Below are 26,971 nucleotides of genomic sequence, written 5' to 3' on the forward strand. Positions count from 1 at the left end.
ACGTCTGCTGCAAACTTTTGATGGACTACATAAATTTTCCTCCTTCATTTCCATTAAAAAACCTCGGTGGCGCTTATTAACGATCACTGATCGTAGGGGATTCCTGAGGATACAAAGAGACTGAGGGGCACAGTTATCAATATTCACATAAAGTGAAAAGTAGTTTTCAATCCTTATCGCAATGATAAGGATTGAACTACTTCTCACATTTATGTACAGCCGTGCAGAGAAACAGCAGTTCCGAAAAACTGCTGTTTCAGTGATAAAAAAAATCATACTTACCCCCCTCTTCGGAAGCGCTGTCTCCGGGTCTTCTCTTCACTCTTCAAGTGCGCATGTCCAGTTCCAAGAACTGGACATGCGCACACAGATCCCCTCTCTGTCTCTGCAACGATAGTTGCAGAGAGAGCGCGCTTAGTGACAGGGAGGGATCATGTGATCCCTCCACACATGCGCTGTACAGCTCTGCTCTCCGGAGCAGAGCCGACAGCATTAGATTTCTTCAATTCGGATGATGTACGCCAGCGTCAGCTGGTACATTAACATGACAAGTTCCCGAAAAAAATGTTTTTTCGGGACATGTTAGATTGCGGCCAGGAGCAGTCACCATTCTGTTGAATGGTGACTGCTCCCAAAAACGAAGAGGAATGCAAAGCAGCGGATATCCATGATATCTGCTGCGATGCACCCTTAATAAATTTGCGGAGGACAGGAGGACACCTTAATGACCCGTTAAAAGCACTATCGTGCTTTATTAAATATGCCCCTGAGACTCGTGTCACTGTCAAAGACTATTAACGTTACACCACGCAGACTGCTGTACAGACATTACAGTGATTATTAGAGTGCGTTCCATGGGTGTGTATCACTATATAACTGAAGATTAGGGGATTCAGGAGCAGGTCCTTATAGATAGAAGGGTATTTATGATGTATCAATACGCTATACATTGATCATCATCATCCACAATAATCATACACTGAAGAACCAATGAAACAATCCTATCTATTGTATCTTTCCTACTTGTGGCTTAACGTACCCATCGGTTTGTGTATATTGTCTGGGTAAGCAACATAGAAATCTATTCCATTCATATGATATTATTTCCAATTAATAATATTTAATGCCATTTCTGTGCATATAGGAAACAATACAAAACTGTACATGTGAATGGATAGTTACAGCATCGCTGTCACGTGAGTTAGAATATCTGATCCTGTCCTATATAAAGACAGATTCTGATAGTTTGGAGCCCTACACTGAAAATAAAGGACCATCTTTCCGTGGACGTGCTTATAGCTGGTTTTCAATTTAGAACAATAATGTAATATATTTTTACGGTTTATTTAGATTCTTCGCCCATTCATGTTTGCACACTGAAAATGCAATTAAATGAAAATCTATTTCCTTGCCGCTAAAATCTACATTACAACATTATTCTTGCTGTCCAGCAGATGGCGCTGTAATACCAGCATATAGAGGACCTCACAGAGTAAGGCGCAAATTTAAAAAAAAAAAAAGAGAGGGGGAAGTATGTTTACTCCTAGACAAGCCATTTTTCAATACACGGGGTGCAAATGTGTTTATTTTGTTATTTCGAGGGGGGGGGGTTATTTTTTTAATGCATGCAGGGAAATACTGGCTGTTGTGCATGTAGAACACAAACACTGTACACATTTATTTTTACACTGCAATTTACAGCATACGTGTCAACATTTGACCTCCTGGGGGCGTGACCAAAGGAATGGCAAGATTACGATTAACTGTGAAATGCGCCACCACTAAGCTCCGCCCCACCCACTTCCCTAAGGACGTGGGCAAGATGAAGGAGGATGCCCTGCTCTTCCGTGAGTCTGCGAGAACTCCCAGATATGCAGGAGTCTCCCAGACATTCCCGGAGGAAAGGCGACTATGACTTGGAGTTGAGCTAAAACACACCCCATCCCAACTCTACATCTGTCTGCATGATCTACATTCTCATGCAGAGCAACATGACTTTACCATGATCCTTATTGTGACCTCATGTGTTGGCTCCATCTATAGCCCAGCAGTCAGACCAAATAACCAAATCCCATGGGGCACCATTATTGTAGACGGCCAACCATGCATAGTGGTAACAGTCACTGGCTATCTGCAGTATTATCTGGTGACCTTCCAGCCAGATTTCAGCTCTTCATAGCCCATCTATGATGGTCACTGACACCTACAGCGTTTATGGCGCCAATTAGCTTAATACAATTGCAACGAGTGTCTCCGGCTTCATATTTAACAGGAGAAATTTTAGAAGGGGCGGTTTCAACGGAATGTAGATGACGGAGTCCAGATTAAAGGGGTCCTTCCAAAAGTTGGCAGTAAGATAGCTGATTGGATATGTACAGACCAGGGGGTAAATGTATCAAGCTGAGAGTTTTCCGGCGGGTTTGAAAAGTGGAGATGTTGCCTATAGCAACCAATCAGATTCTAGCTATCGTTTTGTAAATGTACTAAATAAATCATAACTAGAATCTGATTGGTTTTCCAAACCCGCCGGAAAACTCTCAGCTTGATACATTTACCCCCAAGTGTTCATAAAGGTTTGATGATAAGGGAAACATCACTTGTACGTCTGGATCAAGTCGGATTGCAGGAGCCAGCGGAGACGGCTGCGGGTGTTGTAGCCACTTATTCAAGGAGGTGGCCTGGGCAGACTTCAGAAAATAATTATTTTAATACTATTTTTATACGGTATTTATTACTTTAAATGCAGAACTGCACAGGACAATAGACACCGTAACCAGTCACAAAGCAGCCAGTGTCAGATTGAGGTCAAGTCCTCGCTGAAAATGCTTACTCATATTTGTTTAACCACGCCCGGTATTTGTATAGCCACGCCCACTGCGTAATGTCAGAAAGTCTTTTATTCAGCTATGATGTTGGGACTTCCTCAAAAACCTGTGGACTGGCTAGTCCACCTTCTACTTACACCCCTATAAATTAGCACTATGTATATATATATATATATATATATATATATATATATATATATATATATATATATATTTCTTGCTTGTGTGCACGTGTCTGTATATATGTGTGTATATAACGTTGTGTGTAGGTGTGTAAGCTTGGAAAGATAAATTATTATCTGTTTGTGTGAGAGGTCTCCGCAGCCTGTGCTTTATATTAAACAATGTATCATCGTCTCCTAGCTTAGAGCTGTCTCCTGATTGTTTACATACTGCAAGATATGTATATGTCTCACTTGTTACAGTTCAGAAATAGTAATTTAGCTATAATAAAATACACTGTAAAAAAATTAACTCATCGGTAATAAAACAAGTCCAGGGATACTAATAATACAATGACAGATCAGTCCAATTATTAAACTTGCATATTAAAGCAGCAATCTTGCATAGATTTTTTTTTTTCCTTCTTTAAATGTGTCATGTGACTGTGGTTGCCATGGTAGTCCAGAAGCATAAATATTAATAGCAACAAAGAAACAAACAAGGTAAATGGCAAATACCAATATTCTTTTTATAGCCTGCCACAGGGATCATTTAAACACACCTGATTTTTCATAGTGAAGGGCTAGGCTGTATTCTCAGTGATGTCACTGGTTCCTAGTGACTGGATAGGCTGTATTCTCAGTGATGTCACTGGTTCCTAGTGCCTGGATAGGCTGTATTCTCAGTGATGTCACTGGTTCCTAGTGACTGGATAGGCTGTATTCTCAGTGATGTCACTGGTTCCTAGTGACTGGATAGGCTGCATTCTCAGTGATGTCACCGGCTCCTAGTGACTGGATAGGCTGCATTCTCAGTGATGTCACCGGCTCCTAGTGAAGGGATAGGCTGCATTCTCAGTAATGTCACTGGTTCCTAGTGAGGGGATAGGTTACATTCTCAGTGATGTCACTGGCTCCTAGTGACTGGATAGGCTGCATCCTCAGTGATGTCACCGGCTCCTAGTGACTGGATAGGCTGCATTCTCAGTGATGTCACCGGCTCCTAGTGACTGGATAGGCTGCATTCTCAGTGATGTCAATGGTTCCTAGTGAATGGATAAGCTGCATTCTCAGTGATGTCACTGGTTCCTAGTGAGGGGATAGGCTGCATTCTCCATGATGTCACTGGTTCCTAGTGACTGGATAGGCTGCATTCTCAGTGATGTCACTGGTTCCTAGTGAATGGATAGGCTGCACTCTCAGTGATGTCACTGGTTCCTAGTGAATGGTTGGCTGTACTCTCAGTGATGTCACTTGTTCCTAGTGAATGGATAGGCTGCACTCTCAGTGATGTCACTGGTTCCTAGTGAAGGGATAGGCTGCACTCTCAGTGATGTCACTGGTTCCTAGTGACTGGATAGGCTGCATTCTCAGTGATGTCACTGGTTTCTAGTGACTGGATAGGCTGCATTCTCAGTGATGTCACTGGTTCCTAGTGACTGGATAGGCTGCACTCTCAGTGATGTCAATGGTTCCTAGTGAATGGATAAGCTGCATTCTCAGTGATGTCACTGGTTCCTAGTGAGGGGATAGGCTGCATTCTCCATGATGTCACTGGTTCCTAGTGACTGGATAGGCTGCACTCTCAGTGATGTCACTGGTTCCTAGTGAATGGTTGGCTGTACTCTCAGTGATGTCACTTGTTCCTAGTGAATGGATAGGCTGCACTCTCAGTGATGTCACTGGTTCCTAGTGACTGGATAGGCTGCATTCTCAGTGATGTCACTGGTTCCTAGTGAAGGGATAGGCTGCACACTCAGTGATGTCACCGGCTCCTAGTGACTGGATAGGCTGCACACTCAGTGATGTCACCGGCTCCTAGTGACTGGATAGGCTGCATTCTCAGTGATGTCACTGGTTCCTAGTGACTGGATAGGCTGCATTCTCAGTGATGTCACTGGTTCCTAGTGACTGGATAGGCTGCATTCTCAGTGATGTCACTGGTACTTAGGCTGTATTCTTAAGAATATTGGTTCAGCCCACAACATGGCTGCTTTCATTTTACACTATTAATAATGGCTAGTATTCCATGTTACTGGCTGCATATATTTGTGTAATTGGCTGCCTCCATTCTGTGTAGGCAATGGAACTTCTTTTAAAAGGCAAAATAAATATACCAAGCCACTGGTGCTTGAGACTCCACTCATCCTTAGCAGTAGTGATATCACGATGTGAGTTGTAATCGTGTAACATCTGAAGTGCCCAGATTCCCGTCCCCTGATCTGTATCTTAGCTGAGCGCCTGTTTTTCTCTTTATCTCTTTATCCGGAGAGTCTAGTTTACTTGGCAAGACCTGGAGCCATTTATCTCCTGTGACAGCTGACTTGGAAAGTGTTGTATCGTGTTATTAAATAAATCTGCCTGATATCAATGAGGGAGTCCAGAATGCCGGAGCCAACACAGAACCAAATTCATTTATAAATGCTGAACCGTCTCCCAACTAAGAACCGAGCGTCTTCTTTACAAGCATCACTTTGTCATTCAGATTGAATTAGTCATCGTGTCTCTCTCGTCCTGCATCTTCCATTTTAGGAATCAGAGTGGAGTTTCTTCTTCTCACCTCATCATATCATTTGTCCCACATCTTTACTGTGCCACAAAAAGGGACACACGAGCCTGAACCCAGCATGACATTGGTCCTGTTTTGATCACTGGCTTGGCTCCAATCCCTCAACTCACCAACTTCCGATCATCTGCCCAACTCCCTACTGCATGAAATCCCCAACTCCCTACTGCATGAAATCCCCAACTCCCTACTGCATGAAATCCCCTACTTCCTACTGCATCAACTGCCCAACTCCCTACTGCATCAACTGCCCAACTCCCCACTGCATCAACTGCCCAACTCCCCACTGCATCAACTCCCCAACTCCCTACTGCATCAACTGCCCACTGTATCAACGTCCCAACTGCATCAACTGCCCAACTCCCCACTGCATCAACTGCCCAACTCCCCACTGCATCAACTGCCCAACTCCCCACTGCATCAACTCCCCAACTCCCTACTGCATCAACTGCCCACTGTATCAACGTCCCAACTGCATCAACTGCCCAACTCCCCACTGCATCAACTCCCCAACTCCCTACTGCATCAACTGCCCACTGTATCAACGTCCCAACTGCATCAACTGCCCAACTCCCCACTGCATCAACTCCCCAACTCCCTACTGCATCAACTCCCCACTGCATCAACTCCCCAACTCCCTACTGCATCAACTGCCCATTGTATCAACGTCCCAACTGCATCAACTGCCCAACTCCCCACTGCATCAACTGCCCAACTCCCCACTGCATCAACTGCCCAACTCCCCACTGCATCAACTCCCCAACTCCCTACTGCATCAACTGCCCACTGTATCAACGTCCCAACTGCATCAACTGCCCAACTCCCCACTGCATCAACTCCCCAACTCCCTACTGCATCAACTGCCCACTGTATCAACGTCCCAACTGCATCAACTGCCCAACTCCCCACTGCATCAACTCCCCAACTCCCTACTGCATCAACTCCCCACTGCATCAACTCCCCAACTTCCTACTGCATCAACTGCCCAACTCCCTACTGCATCAACTGCCCAACTCCCCACTGCATCAACTGCCCAACTCCCCACTGCATCAACTCCCCAACTCCCTACTGCATCAAATCCCCACTGTATCAACTGCCCAACTCCCTACTGCATCAACTTCCCAACTCCCAACTGCATCAAATGCCCAATTCCCTACTGCATCAACTCCCCACTGTATCAACTGCCCAACTCCCTACTGCATCAACTCCCCAACTCCCTACTGCATCAAATCCCCTACTTCCTACTGCATCAACTCCACAACTCCCCACTGTATCAACTTACCAACTCCCGACTGCATCAACTCCCAACTGCATCAAATGCCCAACTCCCTACTGCATCAACTCCCCACTGTATCAACTGCCCAACTCCCTACTGCATCAACTCCCCAACTCCCTACTGCATCAAATCCCCTACTTCCTACTGCATCAACTCCACAACTCCCGACTGCATCAACTCCCTACTGCATCAACTTCCCAACTCCCTACTGCATCAACTCCACAACTCCCTACTGCATCAACTTCCCAACTCCCTACTGCATCAACTCCACAACTCCCTACTGCATCAACTGCCCAACTTCCTACTGCATCAACTGCCCAACTTCCTACAGCATCTACTCCACAACTCCCCACTATATCAACTCCTTACTCCATGAACTCCCTTCTCTGTCCTACATTGATTCCTCAAATCCCTACTGCATCAACTCCCTACTGCATCAACTCCCTATTACCCTAACTCCTACTTACTGAAAGTACAGAATTTTTTCTATGGAGTTTGGTATTTTAAACAATTCTTACAGCACTTCTTTGGTGCCACACATTCTGCAATATCGGCCAATTGCCACAGAAAACCCCATGAATAGGTGGCTCAGGACTGTAAAGAGAAACGTTATATTCTGTGAACAAGGTGCCAGTGTATTTTTGAAGGATATTGTGTCTATCTTGTCGTACGTAGCCTTGAGACGGTAGATGTTGGGATCACTGATATAGACTCGAGAGTGAGATGTTTGGCTCGTGTGAACGTACCTTATGGATCAGTGACCTACTTCAAAATGTACATTATGTGACTGTGTGACCGCTTCATTGGTTAAATGTATCCATGAACTACATTGTATGAATATAGCTCATTGCGGTTATTGGGTATATAACATATATCTTCATGCAGCTGATGCGTTTCACATAGTACACAGAGTCCCACATATCTTAAAATACATACAGCTCATCATGCATAGGTAATCGTAGTTATATCAGACGCGTTTTACGTCTGCGTTATGTAAAATGCGTCAGCCTCTACTCCACATAAAAAGATCCACTCGCTCACTAGCGCTGACCGAGATGAAATCATTAAATCCCAGAGGAGCCTCTTTAGCTCCAGCCAATCACAAGCAGCCAATGTGAGAAACTGTTTGTGACTGGCTGGTGGTCAATATATTATTATTTTATATTTACTAACGTGGTGTATACTAACGTGGTGTATGGGGAGATTATTTTATTCAGTTAACGTTTAGATTAAGCTTGTGTGTGGTTACTTCTTTTTACTCTTTTGGTATTAGGCCCCCTGACCATTACATTCAAACCACTGTATTGTAATACCGGTAATCGTTTTAACGCTGCGCTAATTCGGGAAGAATTCCCCCTATGTGTCCCAATTTTGTTTATCAACCTGGACCCTGTAACCCAGGACTTGGGGGGGTGGGGGGGATATGGGGCGTTGGGTACGTTGCCGTTTATTTCATTGCCAGAACTTTTCTCATTCATGTCATACTTGTACAGACATAAAAGGTTTTTGTTTAGTTTTATAAATCTCACAGGTTTTGGATCATTCTCTGAAACCAGTGAAAGTTTTTGGGGCGATTTCTACAGCGATTCCCTAAATAGATCCTACATAGATGCCAAAGCTCCACACTCAGCACAGAGGTGTCAGTAATTGCAGAGATTGTGTGATATCTGGTGATTTTGGTGAGAGCTTTGGAAAACTCTTGATTTGTAGGTAGAGTTACGCCATATGGTCATTCTGGCGAATGATGACCATGTAACTGCCGACATATTCATTCTGTTCACATGTGTAAAATGGGAACAATGTGACTGTAGTAATGTCGACACTCCAACGGCATCCAGCGGCAGCTGGCAAACCCGCCGGCTGACCCGCTGCCATTAGCCGCCACGGGTGGTCCGGCACAACAAGGTAATTATTAAAAAAGAAAACACAAACATCAGCAGCAAACCTCCCCCCCCCCCCCAACACATGGGTATGCTGGTGCTTGTAGTACTACCAGCACCAGAATGCCTGTAGTGCACCTAATGGTATCTTTCATCATGGGGCCGGGTAAACCTAGGGGCGGGGTCTGCTTTCTTTTTGCGGATCTCACCTGGTTGTCGTTATGGCAGCTGGACCCCGCACTGTGGGTTCTCCTGCTATAGTGCCCCAGCTGGCAAAGCCTAGTGCTGACAGCACGAGGGTTAATCTGGTGGGTGGGGCACATGTTAAGTAAAAAAAAAAATGTATGCCATTGTATATTGTTGTACTGTATTGTGTATAGGGGGGGGGGGGGGTTTGCAGTTAATGTTAATTGTGAATGTTGGCATTGCTACTGTCCGGTGGCAGTCGCTTCACCAACTACATAAACACCGACACCAATCAGCCCTACATGAGAAGAGCGATGGAGGATTTACCGATAGTGTTTTCCCTGCGACAGCTTGAAAAAGAGACTTGACAGAAATGCGGCGCATGAACAGGCCGGGCGGCCTAAATGACGTCACTACAGAGCGCGACGCTCTCATTCCTGGTACCGGTGGGCATTTAAGGACACGCCGGGTGCACCGGCGGTACAATGTTTTTTGCACAAACCATTCTACGTTGTACACCCGTAATGCCCACCGTAATAATCTGTAAATTGCTGTTTAATATACTGTCAGGAACAAGGTACGGTGGCACGATGGTTAGCATTGCTGCTTCACGGTACTGGGGTCATGGGTTCAGTTACGATCTGGGAGGTATCTGTGTTAAGTTTGTGTGTTCTCCTTGTGTTTTTCGGTTAGTTAAAAGTACAAATTACCATAATCATATATATTATTACTGCAAGTGTAATTTATCATCATCAACTTGGTATGTTTAATGGACTATCACAGAAATATAGCAGAGTGCAGAGAGCAACATCCATAATAATTATAATTAAACAGCAGTTCTGATATTGAAGAGATTTTCTTAACACTTTTTTAGTAGAGATCCTACATCTGGTTATTTAGCTTATAGTGGCCATACACATCTCATTTCTAATGATCTGCTTATCTTGTATATATGAACTACTGTTCTATATTATGGATGTAATTCTCAGTATCTGTTCTCCACCCTATAAACTTTCTTGTACTGGGTGCAATTCCTTCTTCCTGCCTAAATTCTGTAGGCATGAAAAACTTCTCCGAATATGTACGGAAAGCAGCACAGTACCACTGCTCTTATTCTATATACACTGTACGACTCTCAGTATCTTTTCCTATTCAGTCTGTATGAACAGCGGGCACAGTACCACTTCTCTTGTTTTGTATACCGAATACAATTCACAGAAACTGTTTTTATTTTCTATATATTCTAAGACAACTGCAAACGACGACTTCTCTGTTCCATTCAGTATTTTAAATGTAGGTCCCTGCATCCAATTTCACGCTGAATGTAAATATAACTGCACAGTAACACTTCTCTTGTTTTTAATTCTGCCATTCTAAGTATTTGTTTCCATTCGACATGTAAGGTCACTAGCACATTACGCACAGTACAACTTATCCTATACTGGATACAATTCTCATGTATCTGTGATGTTTGCATGTGCACACTTCTCTTGTCTCTGCACGCTGGGTGAAACCTTGTTTATCTGTATTATATTGACGTATTTATAACACACTCTATCTGTACGATTAGTGATCCATTCCTGTTGGTGGGTCTCTCTGTAGAATTATATTCTGTTGTAGTGAAAAGATTAACCCCAGGGTTGGTCCTACTTGTGTTTGGATAATGTCTTTCTTCCTTTCCACCTCCTCCTCCTCCTCCTCCAGGACCAGGATCTCTTCAGCAGCTGAAAGGCTCCAAGCTATGAACTTTCCCCCCCTTGTTCCTGGGGCTGTGGTGATCTCTCTGTTTTTTGGGAAGCCCTGGCTGGGTGCCAGCTGTCTCTCTCCTTGTAGCTCCGATAGAGCCTCCCCTCTTCCTCTGGTACTGCAGTGATCTTGCTGCACCATAGCCGCGCTGGACCAATTTCTATTCCATTCCTCTCATGCTGTCTGAATTCAAGACTGAATTAACCCCAACAAGGAGCTGGTGCCAATGCATTTGCCGTATGCCTGTCTAAAGTGGCCTGTTGTCGTCTCATCCTCCTCCACCTTCCTGATTTTTGTGGTTGAGACGGTGAAATGGGAGAAGACTTATGACAGCATGAGGTAAGGGGCTGGTGGTTGCAGCAGGTGGGACTTTCCTTTTGCAGAATGAGTCGGTGGAAATGTTGTTGTTTTTTCTGCACATGGAAAGTTTAATTGGCTCTAACGCGCAGATAATATGCATTGCTGAAGCCGGTCTGGGGGATTGCTCGGCTGTGTTCGCACTGGCTAGAGGTGTGGGGAGGGGGGGGGGGGAGGCATTAGGTGACCGGCTGGTGACACCAAGAGCCGATGCACAGTCAAGTGTTCATGGATGTCTGTGTTCTAGTGATACATACAGTAAAAGGGGAGTGTGTCTGTGTGTAGAGGAAGAGGGGGGGAGCATCCGACCGCAGAAACACAAGAGGGGGCAGGAGAGTCCACACTGAGCCGATATCACCAGATAAAATATACATTAGCCGGGGCGTCTGGGTGGGCAAGTATAGGCGTGTTTGTGTATCATGCTGGATTTCCTCCTTGGAACTGTTTACGTTGCATAATCCCGTTAATTGCAGCAAAGTGCCCTTAATTTTCAGCATGAATCCATTGAATTCCAGAGAAGCCCGCTGGGCGTTATTGTATACGCTTTACATTAACACAGAGAGCAGCGCATTTATAAAACACCTGACGGTGGCTGTGACTCTTTCTTATTAAGGGACTGTCGCATTGGCTGCCTGGGATCTTTAATACTTTAATGGTACGTTTCTGGTCAAGCAGTGGCTGCTGTGTGATTAGTGGTTAATTGGTGGTAGTACCCTGAAATACACAGCAGGAGGCGCACTATACATGTACAGCTCTCCGTTCATTGCTTTATGCCACATTGACACAGACAGTGGTGCCTTTATTTTGCCATGATGTTGGGCCTATAAAGCATCCTGGACTGGTTTGGTTTTGTGGGCTGAAGCTTGCTCTAGGCTTAGCCAGAAGCAGATGGTGGCTCCATAGGGTCCCTGGTGCTGTGCCATTTCTGGCCTGGCAGTATTTACTTTCCACTGCCAGTCTTATGATGGTGGCACATGGTCACAGTGGTCACCATACTGGGCATATCCACTGATTTGGTGCTGGAGCTGAGAGCCTAGATCATATGGGGTCTGTCAGTCTGGGAACAGATGAAGGCCTGAGCGCACGGACCCCAAGGGGCCTGTCCGTTTGGTTGACTGATGGTCTCGCACACAGAGGTCATCCGATGACCAGATTGTTGGACACGCCACACACGCATAGATATAAGGACAGTCTGCCAATGTCGCTGAACGTCTGGGCCACCCTGTGTAAATCATGTAAATTGAGCGTCAGCTCAATAGACTAGTCTATTAAAACCTCCATCAACCAGGCCCCAGGACAAGAGTTGGTTGAATGTTGACATCTTGGGTTGGAGAGAGAGACTTCTAAGTAGGAACCTGCTATCTCTTAGGGTTTCTTGCAATGATTAATTTCTTGAAAGACCAGAAGAAGGAATTAGATGGAACTAAAGAGAAAATCTTGTTCCCAGACGAGCAGTAAGGTCTATATTAGGAATTTTTCAGACATTGGCTTTACCATCAGTAAATAATCTACACCAGAGGTGTCCAAACCCAGTCCTCAAGAGCTTCCAATGGGGCATGTTTTCAGGGTTTCTGTCTGTAGAAACAGGTGGCTTAATTACTGACCCAGGAAACTAGACTGACTCACCTGTGCATGGTTAAAGTAATCCGGAAAACATGACCTGTTGGAAGCTCTTGAGGACTGAGTTTGGACAATTTAGAAGCCACTATAATGTGTAAACAAATAATCTTAAGTGAATGGTGCCCATTTTGCTATATATACCTCCCGATACGAAAATTGAGATTTGCTGCAGCTTTCAGGTGCCCCTCTCAGCCCATTGAGAAACAGCACTGTGCCCTGTTTTAGACCATTGCATGATTTTGTAGACAAGGCCTGGCCAACCTGTGGCTCTTCAGGTGTTGCGAAACTACAAGTCCCAGCATACCTTGCCAGCTATCGACTGGCTATCTGCTGACAAAGCATGCTGGGGCTTGTAGTTTCACAACACCCGGAGAGCCGTAGGTAGCTGTAGAGTATAGAGCTTCCTTCTGTAGATTTTATCCTTAAACGTCTCCAGCGTAATCTCCAGTTCTAGCAGAGGACTCACGGGGGAAAGTAAAGATGTCATGTAATAAGTAGAGCAGACATTACGACTGATATATAACTGCCGCGAGGAAATACATTACGGAACTGGATGGCGTCGAACAGATGCATCAACTTTGCTTGGAGTGGGGAACACGGAGACAAGATGACAACTCTGAGCTTCAACGTCAACTAATATATTATTAACACCTTAAGTGCTGGGTATTAACGTGGAATCTAGGTCACCAGATGTGATGACGGAACGCGCACACATGCGCCATCTTCTTACATAATTAATGTGGATCTTAAAGTGTTTTTCCAACTATTTATTGGTTTGAGTTTGCTTCCATAAATCCATCTCTTATCTTCGTGGCTTACTTCTGTGCTTTTCACCAAATACTTTATTTCTCCGGGGTACAATTGTTTATCTTTATTGCATTTGGATACCACAGAGACCACTTCAGTTAATTGCATCTGCTCTTCCTCCCTCACATCCACCCAACAGCTACATGTTGTCTCCTGTCCAATGAGAGAGGGTGATTGTATCTGAATACTGGAAGGAACTGCAGGGCCGGGAGCAAATAGGAAGACGGTAAAAGGGCGTTTAGTAGCTCGACCAGCACACTTTGTATTTGCAAATATTTTATTTGTGATCTTTTCTCTCTTTTTTGGGATTCTAGAATTGGCTGCACTTATTTAGGTATCTTTAGTTATTGTAGCTGATACATTTATTCCTATACATAGTATATGTGCTTTTAGGGTTTGTTTTTTTGTTCTGTTTGTTTAATCTACTCGTATTCTGTATAAGTTTTTATCAACTTTTTATTAGAAGTGACTCCAAGTCGGTCATAATAGTTAGCATTATCCTAGGAGCCCCAGTGTCAGGGTGCCATTATAATGGACCCCCAGTATCAGGGTGCCATTATCCTGGGACCCCCAAGTGTCAGGGTGCCATTATCCTGGGCCCCTAAGTGTCAGGGTGCCATTATCCTGGGGCCCCCAGTGTCAGGGTGCCATTATCCTGGGGCCCCCAGTGTCAGGGTGCCATTATCCTGGACCCCCAATGTCAGGGTGCCATTATCCTGGGACCCCAAGTGTCGGTGCCATTATCCTGGGACCCCAAGTGTCAGAGTGCCATTATCCTGGGCCCCCAAGTGTCAGAGTGCCATTATCCTGGGCCCCCAAGTGTCAGGGTGCCATTATCCTGGGCCCCCAAGTGTCAGGGTGCCATTATCCTGGACCCCCAAGTGTCAGGGTGCCATTATCCTGGGCCCCCAAGTGTCAGGGTGCCATTATCCTGGGCCCCCAAGTGTCAGGGTGCCATTATCCTGGGCCCCCAAGTGTTAGGGTGCAATTATCCTGGGCCCCCAAGTGTCAGGGTGCCATTATCCTAGGACCCCCAGTGTCAGGGTGCCATTATCCTAGGACCCCCAGTGTCAGGGTGCCATTATCCTAGGACCCCCAGTGTCAGGGTGCCATTATCCTGGGCCCCTAAGTGTCAGGGTGCCATTATCCTAGGACCCCCAGTGTCAGGGTGCCATTATCCTAGGACCCCCAGTGTCAGGGTGCCATTATCCTAGGACCCCCAGTGTCAGGGTGCCATTATCCTAGGACCCCCAGTGTCAGGGTGCCATTATCCTAGGACCCCCAGTGTCAGGGTGCCATTATCCTAGGACCCCCAGTGTCAGGGTGCCATTATCCTGCGCTCCTCTATTTTAGATTTTCTTTCAGGAATGATGGACATTTGTGTTTTAAGTACATATTAAACATGTTTTGCCCATGTCACCTGCATTCAGTGATCCCTGCGGAGGAATATAGGTTCATTTTTGCACTGCAGCGGTTGAGCGCTACAACAAGAGCATACGCTACCCTAGGTGTAATGTGACTTATTTGCATGGAAAATAGGCCACATGTCGATCCATTCACCATAGCACTCCGTTATGGCGCCCAGTGACCGTACTGTCCGCTAAAATGTGCCTCAAACCTTAGAGAGTTTATTTAAATGTCTAGTTACATCGCTTTCAGAAAGTAGATTTACACAGGGTTTTTTACCACCATTTTTCCTTTATGTGTAATTCTCTGAAACTGTCATTAAATCCAGGTTGAAACTTTTGTTATATATAAATGCAAACAAATGAAAAGATTGCAGGAATAACCCGATGAATCTGCAGCTACTATGGTTCTGTTTGTCAGTGGGATTTAGGTTTCCGAAAAAAAGGAGCCAGGAATAAAATATCTGTTTTATGCAGATTAATTTAACCAGTATCTGTAGGGAAATAGGAAGAAACTAACTGTAAATAAAATTGGCTACTTACCTCCCAACACAGAGCCGCGGCGTAATACACTAATCCTCTTCCGCGGATTGGTGGGAAGTGACCGAGCCCAGAAGGAAGAAATCCTATCGATTAATTCCATGTGATTGATTATAACTGTATAAAGCTGAGGATATTAGCTCCTGTTCTGTTTCTATTTAAGCGTAATTATTTGAACTGTATCAGTGCCGTGGGCTACCTGCAGATTATCCAGCACCCAATCCAACGCGCAGTCCTACTGACAATTACCCAGAACCCCCCAGTAAAACAGAAGCAGATTTTAGGGAATTTCATTCCTCTCTTCTCTCCGTCAGTGGAGTCAAGAGGTGGAAATTGCTGAATGTTCCCAGTTACGTCCGACGGTCGCTGAATATGTGGCTCAATTTTGGGCATCTGAATATAAGACACGTATAGGAGAACTAGAGGAATTTCCATAATTAATCCCATTGTAACACGCAATTAGAGCAACTCCCAATGTTGAACCCAAAGTTGAATTGCCCAGTTCTCCGAAGTAACGTGATAAGAGATATGTGTACATTATACAAGATCTGACAGTGTTACAGTACCTAGAATAAACATATACACTTTAGTCTTAGGGACATATTCAATTGTTGGATTTCCCTGCGGCGTTAAAAGTATTACCGTTATTACGATAATACTAAGCTGGATTTCAGCTCGCAGCTCCCTAAATGTTAAAGGTATCGTAATAACGGTAATTGCGAGCACTATTACCGTAATGACAGTAATAATGCGCATGCCGCGTTACTTTTACGAGTAACGCCAACAATTGAATATGCCCCTTAGTGTCATCTCCCCACTTATGGTAAACAAATCACTCATGTGCAGAGATTGTCAGAGAGGGATATATCCACATAGCTGTCAACTGTCTCGATTGTGGCGGGACAGTCCAAATTTGACAGGACTATCCCTCGGATGGCCGGTGTGTCCAGACTCGTAGGAGGTTGGGAGTAATGGCCTCAGTCACCATGACCTCTGGGGGGTGCAGCAATTCAAGGGTGTTTTTAGGGGAGGCAGAAGGGTGTAGGGACAGCCGAACATCAATATAAAGTTATTTTAAACAGAAATGTATAGAATGTATTATACTTGTAATTTACATTTCAGGGTTAATCAGCCTTGTTCCGATAGTGTTTGTATAAATCTATGCTCCACTCCATACTAGGGCAGCAAGGTGGCACAGTGGTTAGCATTGCTGTCTTACAGCGCTGGGGTCATGAGTTTGATCCCGTCCAATATCCTTGTGGAGTTTCTATGTTCTCCCCCTGTCCGTGTGGTTTTCCTCCGGGTGCTCCGGTTTCCTCCCACACTCCAAAAACATACTGGTAGGTTATCTGGCTGCTGACAAAAGTAACGTGTGTTTGTGTTAGGGAATTTAGATTGTTAGCTCCAATGGAGCAGGGACTGATGTGGATAATTCCATATTCTCCGTACAAACACTGCATAATGTGATTGGTGCTGCATAAATATTTAGGGGAACAGAATACTGAAATTGTGTTTCTAAGTGGTTTATTAATTAATAAAACTAGGAGTTCTCTGTAAATGATAGAAAGAAATGCAGATTCTGGGGCCAGGAATAAGACATTGGTTTCCCTATATGTTTTACTGTAAATATACATGTAAATCCCAATGAATCATGTGTATTCCCTATTAATTGTTAATTCTTTATCAATATTTGTTTCCTCTGGGACTAGAATGTTTACGTTAAAGTTTGATACAAATCATTCTACCAATGAGAGAATTATTACACGTGCCATTTGCATGTAATTATCATATTTGTATGCACAGATTTTTCCGCCGCTGTTAACATATGATTGTTGTGTTATATTAATAATGTGATTCTCTTTCTTATCGCTGCCTCTCCTGACCTCAGAGCTACAGCCCTCCCTGGCAGGTACGGTCAAATCATTATATTGTTCTAATCCCTAATACCATCACATTGTTATATTTAGGATTGAGAAATACTGTGTGTATATATGTGCGGATGTTAGTAATTTCATTATAGATGTATAATACTTGGGCATGTTTTATATCATTATATAACCGTTATAAATATAGTATATGGGATATATTGCACAGTGGTTAGCATTGCTGACTCTCCGTCCTTGGTTTGAATTCCCACCAGGGCCTTATCTGTGTGGAGCTTGTATATTCTTCCCGTGTTTGTGTGGGTTTCCGCTGCCTGCTTTGGTTTAAAAAATTATACTGTTAAGTTAATTGGCATCTGACAAAATGGAACCTAGTGTGTGGTAGGGAATTTAGATTGTAAGCTCCAGTGAGGCAGGAACCGATGACAATGATTATATATCTGTACAGCTCTGAGCAAAATATATATATATATATATATATATATATATATATACACATACATATAGTCATTATATGATGTGCTTGAAAATATTTGTTAGAAAATATAAGAAGTTAGAAATACAATTATACTGTTGTACAACACTGTGGAATTTAGTATTATATAGAGGTGATAAGTATTGCAGTGTTACTATATATATATATATATATATATATATATATATATATATATATATATATATATATATATATATATATATATATATATATATATATATAAGATTGCCAGTCATTCTGTATCAAAACATTTCTTAGAGGTACACCAATCAGATCCAAAGTACTTAAAATTTTTGGCAATAGAACATGTGGTTCAAGGTCCAAGAGGCGGTGATTTAGTTAAAAAGCCCGCACAGCGAGAAATGTACTGGATTTATACGCTCAATACTTTATCACCTCTTGGACTTAATGAGGGATTTGAGGTTGCCCCCTTTTTGTGATCATTATTTTTTTTCCTGCAGTCAGTGTTATGTTTTAAATTGTACTTTGGTGGAACTTGGCCATTGGGTCTATTGATAGACTCAGTATATGTGTTTTTTATTGGTTTACTATGGGTCTTATTTTATTAAGTATTTTATTGAGTATCATTGTATTTTTTTATCAGTATAGGAGTTCATGTAATTCATCATAGCCTGATTGATGTTGTAAGATCTCTGGCTTTTTTGGGCTATTTACATTAGCTATTATGGCATAATCCATGTATTCACAATTAATTGAAGTGGTACTATTATCGAGATACATTGTTTAGTGATTATTATTTATGTATTATTAACGTTTTCAACTGCTGCTATTGATATATATCTGATAGGTTCCCCTTATATTAGACATTTATATTAGTTCTTCAGTTTGTAAGTGGACGTTTTCTGTCCTAGTTAGGGCCGTCTTGACGCATGCGCAATTATGCATTAGCTGTGAGATGGCTAGTTGCTGGTGCGCATGCGCAGTCGGTTAATTCTTGTATGGGAGTGCACACGCGCAGAATGGTGCGGTGCACTATGTACACAAACACCGCTAAAAGGGTGTTATTGAAATTATCACGTTATTGGATATCTGTCATTTCGAGTAATAGCCGCCATGACGCATGCGCAACTGGGTATTAGTTGTGTGACGGAGAGTTGCCGGTGCGCATGCGCAGTCGGCTAACTTCCGGTTTGGTGTGCGCATGCGCAAAATGGCGCGGCGCACTATTTATACAAACGCCGCTAAGAGGGCTAATTACAACTTATTTCTCCTGATGAAGTCTGCTAGTGCAGACGAAACGCGTTGAGACTATTCATTGTGCTGTTGCGGTTATTAAACTTGCTAAAAAGGTGGTCCTGTCTTAAGAGGCTGAATATCTGCTACTAGACATGTAAGTGGCTACCTTTTTTAATAAAGTGTATTTTTGAGTTATCACATCGTTGGCTCTCATTTTTTGTCATTTGAGGACCTTTGCCTTATGAATTGGCAGTCAAGAGATTGTGACCTGATCGTGCTGCTCTATGGGATAATATTACAGATAAGCGCAAAAGTTTTTATTTCTGGTACGCATACACCCGTATAAATTTGGATTGGGTGACCTGTAATTTATGCTGAGGGGCCTGACATCTGCTATACCCTTGTTTTATGCTGTGAATTATCCACATGTTTGGTTCACTTGGGTGATGCATTGTGGTCTTTGGTTTCCTTCTCACCGGTGTTAAAGTCCCACTGTGGATTCGTGTATGATTCCATTTATATTATTGTACTACACTATTGTGCGCCTCCTCCTCCATCTTTTCTCTACACATTATATATATATATATATATATATATATATATATATATATATATATATATATATATATATATATTTATATTTATATGTGTGTATATATCTCCTGCAAAATATATGCTTGTGTGTAAACATAGGAGAGTATACTTGTTGTTCATTTTGTCTTAATAAGATATTCAGCCAGTATAACTAAGTGATTGGAATAAGAGATATTTCTACGTGAGTTTGACTGCTGTACATGGCTCCTGTAGAGGCGCCATAGGTTTCTGTATTATCCCTAATTAGTGGATAGTGATGTCAATGATCTAGGTAGCCTGGGCCAGGGTAATGCAGTGAATGGAGCATCACCAAGTGAGACTGACTGCTGTACAAGGCTCTTAAGGTGGCCACATACCTCTTAAGGTGGCCACATACGTTAAATAACAAGGCCGGGTTTCTAAACGAGGGAACCTGTGTCCAATTTGGCACCGCCCACGAGCAGCAAACTTCTACAGGACCGGCCGCTCATTGGTCCGAGTGATCCGGTTCCCCCATAGCGCAGTCATCTGATGACGCACGCAAATGGTAATATCGGTCACCGACCAACTGCAATTTCAGCCAGAAACAATCGACATCCGGCCTGATTCCAATCTCTGCCACAGTGCGCGGTACAGACCCACATCATGGGATTTTGGTTGCCCACATTTAATGAGACACAAAAGATTGAGGCCCGGCCAGGGAGGACGCCGATATGGCAGATTACGTAGGGGGTGTCCCCTCCATCAGGTCAACCGCTTGTGCGTTGGTTAGAAAAGTACCCGCCGGTCATTTGGTGGTAAGTGCTGCTGTGTTTAAACCATGTTCCATTATAGACTAAAAACCTCTGGAAACTGGAAGTAATGCATTAAATATTTATCAAGCAAATCAATAATATAATCAGACCAAACGATGAAATGAGAGTATCCAGCCTTGAGAAGATGCATAAAACGTTGTTTGTTTATTATTTTGTTAATTCTGTTTTGTAACAACAATATACTACCGCCTGAAACCGATCTCTGCATTTAATTGGTAAAAAAAATCAATTCTGAAAACGTTTCGCTGTAATATTCCCCCGGGGTTTCACTTCCTGACACCTGCGGCTGAGCGAGAGGCCGTTGGCACTGGCGTGTCTGGGGAGTAAAGGCTTCTAGCGATCGTCATAGGTGTCCGAGAACGATTAGAATCCAGCCGGACCCAATGTAGTCCCAGACAGAGGTACAGGGGCCGGTTTATCAAACTGCGGCGATAGGGCGCTTGTAGTAAAGTAAGACAGTTTTATCTTTTAAGCAGTTAATGTAAGTCTTACCTTAGTCCCTGCAGAAATGCACACATGTGATTTGGGCTTTCCAAAAAAAACAAACAAATAAGTTTTAAAAATAGATGAAATAATTATCGCGAGCACAGATTTCAGTTCCCTTTCCTTGTTAAATATACTTCTCCATGCCGTCACATGACCTGCTGAGAGCCGTGCGTCTGTGTCCGTATAACTGACAGCCAAATTGTTTTTTGCAACCTCCAGAGAGATTTTGAAAAGGAGATCATGATTTGTAGAAGGACAGCTGAGAAACACGACTATCAGATGCATGCTAATCATCACCTTTTATTAAATATAACAAGTTGTTTGATAAGGTTTACAGCTCTAAATATTTAAATGTGTCAATATGGCAGCATTCAGCAAACAACTTACGAATGTGAGGCGAGATCATCCTCATATAGAACCATAGCAAATATTTATTCACAATTCTCTCATTTGTCGTTCCTCCGCTTCTCAAATTGAACAAACAACACTATATAATATCTTTTGGTAACTGTGCATTTTAACGGGAGCTCTGCAGTGAGCCTGGTGTCCCAGCAGGATTTAGCCATAAAATATTTATTACAGTCAGGTCTTCAATCTGCAGTGTTCCTCTGGTCCTCTGTGCCATTGTCTGTTGCATAAGCTTTAACGCAGCGCGCTATTGTCTGCAAGAGCAGTTTAAGTTGAATCGAGGGGATTTATACAAAGAATTTCTTTTTTTCAGTTGCCATTATTTTGCTTTCTTATTGTAATCTGTAAAGTGTAAAATCATTTTCTCATTCTCAAAAACAATTCTCCTTAAAAGCAGAATTGATTGATCTCTCTCTTAGGTGTGTGCCTCTGGAAATTCCTCTTTAATGAGGTACAAAGTCCAGAAATAGAAGATCCCTTCATCCTTTCATCCTACAGCTCTGCCCTCTAAACAATCTTTCTTTAAATCCCTCATCTCTTCCCAATCCTCTAACCCCCGCCGCCTCTTCGCCACCTTCAGCACCCTTCTGGCCCCACCCCCTCCTCCCACCCCCTCCACCCTGACTGCCTCCGACTGCGCCTCCTTTTTCTCCTCTAAAATTGAAGCCATCCGACTTAATATCTCATCCTTCACTCTCTCATCCACCCCCCCACTTTTCCGTACTCCCCCCCCCCCCCCTAGCCACCTTCCCTTCCACTCCTTCCGCCCCAACACGGGCGAGGAAGTCCACTCTCTCATTTCTTCCTCCCCCCCCCCATCTACCTGTCCCCTGGATCCCATCCCCTTCCACCTTCTTCGCTCCCTTTCCCCCACCACCTGCTCCCACCTCGCTCACCTCTTTAATCTTTCCCTCTCTACCGGCATCTTCCCCTCCTCCTTCAAACATGCTCTCGTATCCCCCATCCTCAAGAGACCTAATCTTGACCCTACTTCTCCCTCTAACTATCGCCCCATATCACTTCTCCCCTTTGCCTCCAAAATTCTCGAGAGGCTCGTCTGCAGCCGTCTCTCCTCCTACCTTTCCGAACACTCCCTCCTTGATCCTCTCCAGTCTGGCTTCCGCCCCCTTCACTCCACTGAAACGGCCCTAGCTGAAGTCACCAACGATCTCCTCTCTGCTAAAGGGGCCACTTCTCCCTTCTCATCCTCCTTGATCTCTCTGCAGCCTTTGACACCGTCGACCACCCCCTCATCCTCCACACCCTCCAGTCCTTTGGCCTCTCTGGCCCAGTCTTGTCCTGGTTCACCTCTTACCTTGCTGACCGATCCTTCTCTGTCACCACCTCTGGATCTCTCTCCCCCCCGTCCACCCTTCCAGTCGGAGTCCCCCAGGGCTCTGTCCTAGGACCCTTACTCTTCTCTCTCTACACCTCTTCCCTGGGTGAACTCATCAGCTCCTACGGCCTCAACTACCACCTTTACGCTGACGACACTCAACTTTACCTCTCCTCTCCTGATCTCTCTCCCTCCCTCCTCTCTAGGGTATCCACCTGCCTCTCTGCCATCTCCTCCTGGATGTCCTCTCGATTCCTCAAACTTAACCTCGCCAAAACTGAACTCATAGTCTTTCCTCCCTCTCACACCTCGCCCCCTTCTGATCTCTCTATCACTGTCGACAACACCTCTATCTCCCCTGTCCCAACTTCGCTGCCTCAGTGTCATCCTCGACTCCTCTCTCTCCTTTGGCCCCCACATTCTCTCTCTTGCTAAATCCTGCCGCTTCCAGCTGCGTAACATCGCTCGCATCCGGCCCTTCCTCTCCCAAGATGCCACCAAATGTCTTATTCACTCTCTGATCATTTCCCGCTTGGACTACTGCAACGTCCTCCTTACTGGCCTCCCCCACTCTCATCTCGCTCCCCTTCGATCTGTCCTCAACGCGGCCGCTAGGCTTATCTTCCTTTCTCGCCGCTCCTCATCTGTCTCCCCCCTCTACCTAGCCCTTCACTGGCTCCCATTCCCCTTCAGAATCCTCTTCAAGCTCCTCACTCTTACATACAAGGCCCTCGCCAACTCCACTGCACCCTACATCTCCACCCTCCTCTTTATTCATGCTCCATCCCGCCCTCTCCGATCTGCCAATGACCATCGTCTCTCTTCCCCCCTGATCACCTCCTCCCATGCGCATATCCAAGACTTCGCCCGCGCTGCCCCCCTCCACTGGAACAAGCTCCCTCCCTCTATCAGAACTTCCCCTAATCTGTCCAGTTTCAAACAGGCTCTAAAAACCCACCTTTTTCTTAAAGCCTTCCAGTCTCCCACTTAATTTCCTACCTTTTCTTCTACCTCTTCCCCTTCATTCCCCTTCCCTTATCCTTATCTCTCCCTCTCTCCCCTGTGTCTCTCTGTCTGTCTACCCCACCCCTTACATTGTACGCTCCTCTGAGCAGGGTCATCTCTCCTCCTGTCCTCACCACTCTTAACTCGGCTCTCCAGCTACCTAGCCCTCCTCCTTGAGGACCCTCTCCCCCCCCCCCCCGTCCCCTCTCGCTCCTTCCTCTCCCCTCTGGGGGTTTCCCTGTCATCCGGGCTCTCCCTCTCGGGCTCAGCCGTATGCAGGACCTTCCCCTCTCCCCTCCCCCGCCCCTCTAGCTGTGCTTTGAGCTCACCGAGTTACTGTGCTTATTGTTTACTGTACTGTGCTGTCTCACCTTGTATTGTAACTTTGTTTGTCCCTGTACGGCGCTACGGACACCTAGTGGCGCCCTATAAATAAAAATTAATAATAATAATAATCCCTTTGTGTACTAAAGTGAGAGGATGTATTTGTTGTTGCCGGATAACTTAATAAGAGGGATTCTGTCCAAGAGAGGAGTGTTTAATTATCACTTTACTGCCCAACATGACCTGACCCCTGGACATGATCATAATACAATTCTATTACACTCTATACAGACATAGGACACTACACCCCCAACATGACCTGACCACTGGACATGATCATAATACAATTCTATTACACTCTATACAGACATAGAACACTATACCCCCAACATGACCTGATCACTGGACATGATCATAATATAATTCTATTACACTCTATACAGACATAGGACACTACACCCCCAACATGACCTGACCACTGGACATGATCATACTACAATTCTTTTACACTCTATACAGACATAGGACACTACACCTCCAACATGACCTGACACCTGGACATGATCATAATACAATTCCTTTTACACTATACAGACATAGGACACTACACCCCCAACATGACCTGACCACTGGACATGATCATAATACAATTCTATTACACTCTATACAGACATAGGACACTACACCCCCAACATGACCTGACCACTGGACATGATCATAATACAATTCTATTACACTCTATACAGACATAGGACACTACACCCCCAACATGACCTGACCACTGGACATGATCATAATACAATTATATTACACTGTATACAGACATAGGACACTATACCCCCAACATGACCTGACCACTGGACATGATCATAATACAATTCTATTACACTATATACAGACATAGGACACTACACCCCCAACATGACCTGACCACTGGACATGATCATAATACAATTCTATTACACTATATACAGACATAGGACACTACACCCCCAACATGACCTGACCACTGGACATAATCATAATACAATTCTATTACACTATATACAGACATAGGACACTACACCTCCAACATGACCTGACCACTGGACATGGTCATAATAAATGCATGAATGCAATTAACAGTTTACAATTAATAAACATTCCATGGCATACAGACACAATTCAGCATAATACAGTAGGAGATAGTGGGATACATGGGACGCAGGTTGCAGACGTGAGGCATAGAGTATAGGACTATATAAGGATTGGGAAATATGGGCATAGTGCGTTTCACTATGGTGCCGAGGTCTGCAAGATACTGAGACCATCATGTAAATAAGCCTAGATAGGGCCATGATGGTGTAGAGGCGTACAGAGTCCTGCATTGTCCATGTAGTCCAGAGGACTGTTTCATCAACGTCAAGTTCTTATGAAACATTTTTGATACTAAGTATTGGCATGGGGAAACCTGTGGCCAGGTAAGACATTAACCAGATGTTCCTTCACTTATCTCATAACTTGAAGTCAAATATACTTAATTTTTTGGGGCAATCACAGAGGCAGTGGTAGAGGTCCGCTTTTGGCACGTAACATTGTATATGTATAAACCGATTCAAAATCTTCTGTAGGAAAGGGAAGTGAATGGATCTGTAGGTGTTTAGTTTATATTTAGGTCTTAGAATGGGCCACAGTTTGCTCGTAGAGGTAAGAAGGGGTCATCTAGGATTTGCTGGTGGATTTTTTCGGGCAGGTTGATGTAGAAATAAAACTATATCGGTGTCTACGTGAGAACTGTCTCAGGGTAGTTATAAGCAGAAGTCAATCTCTTGGGCATCATAGTGGGGCAGTATAATTATCATGTTGGGGAGGCTGAAGCCCCTCTGTTGGCTTTTGATTGTTGTATTTTTGTAGACCTATTCTGGATATTTTGCCTCTCCAAATCAAATAGCAGAATATGCTGCTGATAAGCTCAGTATCTTATTTAATCTCTTTCATTACTCTAAAGTGAAATACTGAACATGGGGATGAGAGTTGAGTTTAATTGACCTCTGATCTTCTGGCCACCGGCATACGGCACAGATACAAATCATAATACGTTCCCCCATGTCAGGTAACAGACACCCGTCTCTACTGCAAATTAAATTTAATCTTCGTAATTCAATGCTGACTCAGCACTTCTGGGAGAAATTTAATTTCTGTGATTTTTATCTGGTTAAAATACGGCTTAGAACGCCAGAGGTGTCTCTGCTTCCCCTGGTCCTTGACACTACAATACATTTCCTTAGGAGACTTAATTGTGACACAATATAGGATAGGATCTTCCAAGGTGAGTTTCTAACATCAAAACAAAGTCAACAGTGAAGGGGGATTGTGTGTGCATAATATAATAATAATTAGAGTGTTTGGCCATGAAATCTCCATAGTCAGCAGTAGAATGGGTCGTTAGTGAAGAGCTAGGTGACTTTCAACGTGGTATTATCATACGATTCCAACTTTCTACAAAGTTCATCAAATTTCCGGCCTGCTAGAGCAGTCATGGCCAACTGTTATCTTGAAGTTGAAACAGCTCGACTGCGGAGCAGTAGGCCACTGAAACACACAACATGTGAGTCTGAGGGGCGCGTACAAATCGCCTTTGCTCTGCTGCACCACTCATTACCAAGTTCCAAACTGCATCTGGAATCAACGTCAGCACAAGAACTCTTTGTCGGGAGCTTCAGGGATTGGTTTCCATGGCCAAGCACCCGCACACGATCCATAGATCACCATGCAAGCCAAATGTAGACTGGAGTGATGTAAAATAAACCGCCATTGAACTGGAAACATGTTCTTTGGAATGACAACCTGTCTGTCAAATTTGGGGCGGGAGAACGCTTTCTACCCAAATGCGTACTGCCAACTGTAAAGCTTGGTGGAGGAGGATTAATGGCCTGGGGCTGTTTTTCATGGTTGGGCTCCTTAGGTCCAGCGAAGGCAAATCTTAATACCAACGTACGATGACATTCTAGAGCATTATGTACTTTCAACTTTGTGACAACAGTTTGGAGAAGGCTCTTTCCTCTTTCAGCAGGACAATGCCACAGTGCAGAAAGTGAG

At 44.1% G+C, this 26,971-nt stretch overlaps 2 protein-coding genes across 5 annotated transcripts in view; one reads left to right on the forward strand and one right to left on the reverse strand.

Moving 5' to 3' along the window:
* Positions 1-26,971, reverse strand: part of SLC2A8 (solute carrier family 2 member 8) — a 192,879-nt gene that overhangs the window by 26,932 nt on the left and 138,976 nt on the right. The window lies entirely within an intron of this gene.
* The window catches only part of GARNL3 (GTPase activating Rap/RanGAP domain like 3), a 172,003-nt gene that overhangs the window by 24,230 nt on the left and 120,802 nt on the right, over positions 1-26,971 (forward strand). Inside the window, exons 1-2 of one of the 4 annotated variants that reach the window (XM_075185688.1) lie at positions 10,681-10,979; positions 17,259-17,279. The exons of 1 other annotated variant lie outside the window; for it this stretch is intronic. In XM_075185688.1, the coding sequence (XP_075041789.1) occupies positions 10,867-10,979; positions 17,259-17,279 (134 nt within the window). In that variant the 5' untranslated portion in view covers positions 10,681-10,866. Of the gene's footprint in view, positions 1-10,680; positions 10,980-17,258; positions 17,280-26,971 lie in introns of those variants that run through there. 2 more of the 4 variants (XM_075185689.1, XM_075185690.1) reach the window with 2 other exon arrangements.

Source organism: Mixophyes fleayi, chromosome 9 (genome assembly GCF_038048845.1).
Source record: "Mixophyes fleayi isolate aMixFle1 chromosome 9, aMixFle1.hap1, whole genome shotgun sequence".
Lineage (NCBI taxonomy): Eukaryota > Metazoa > Chordata > Amphibia > Anura > Limnodynastidae > Mixophyes > Mixophyes fleayi.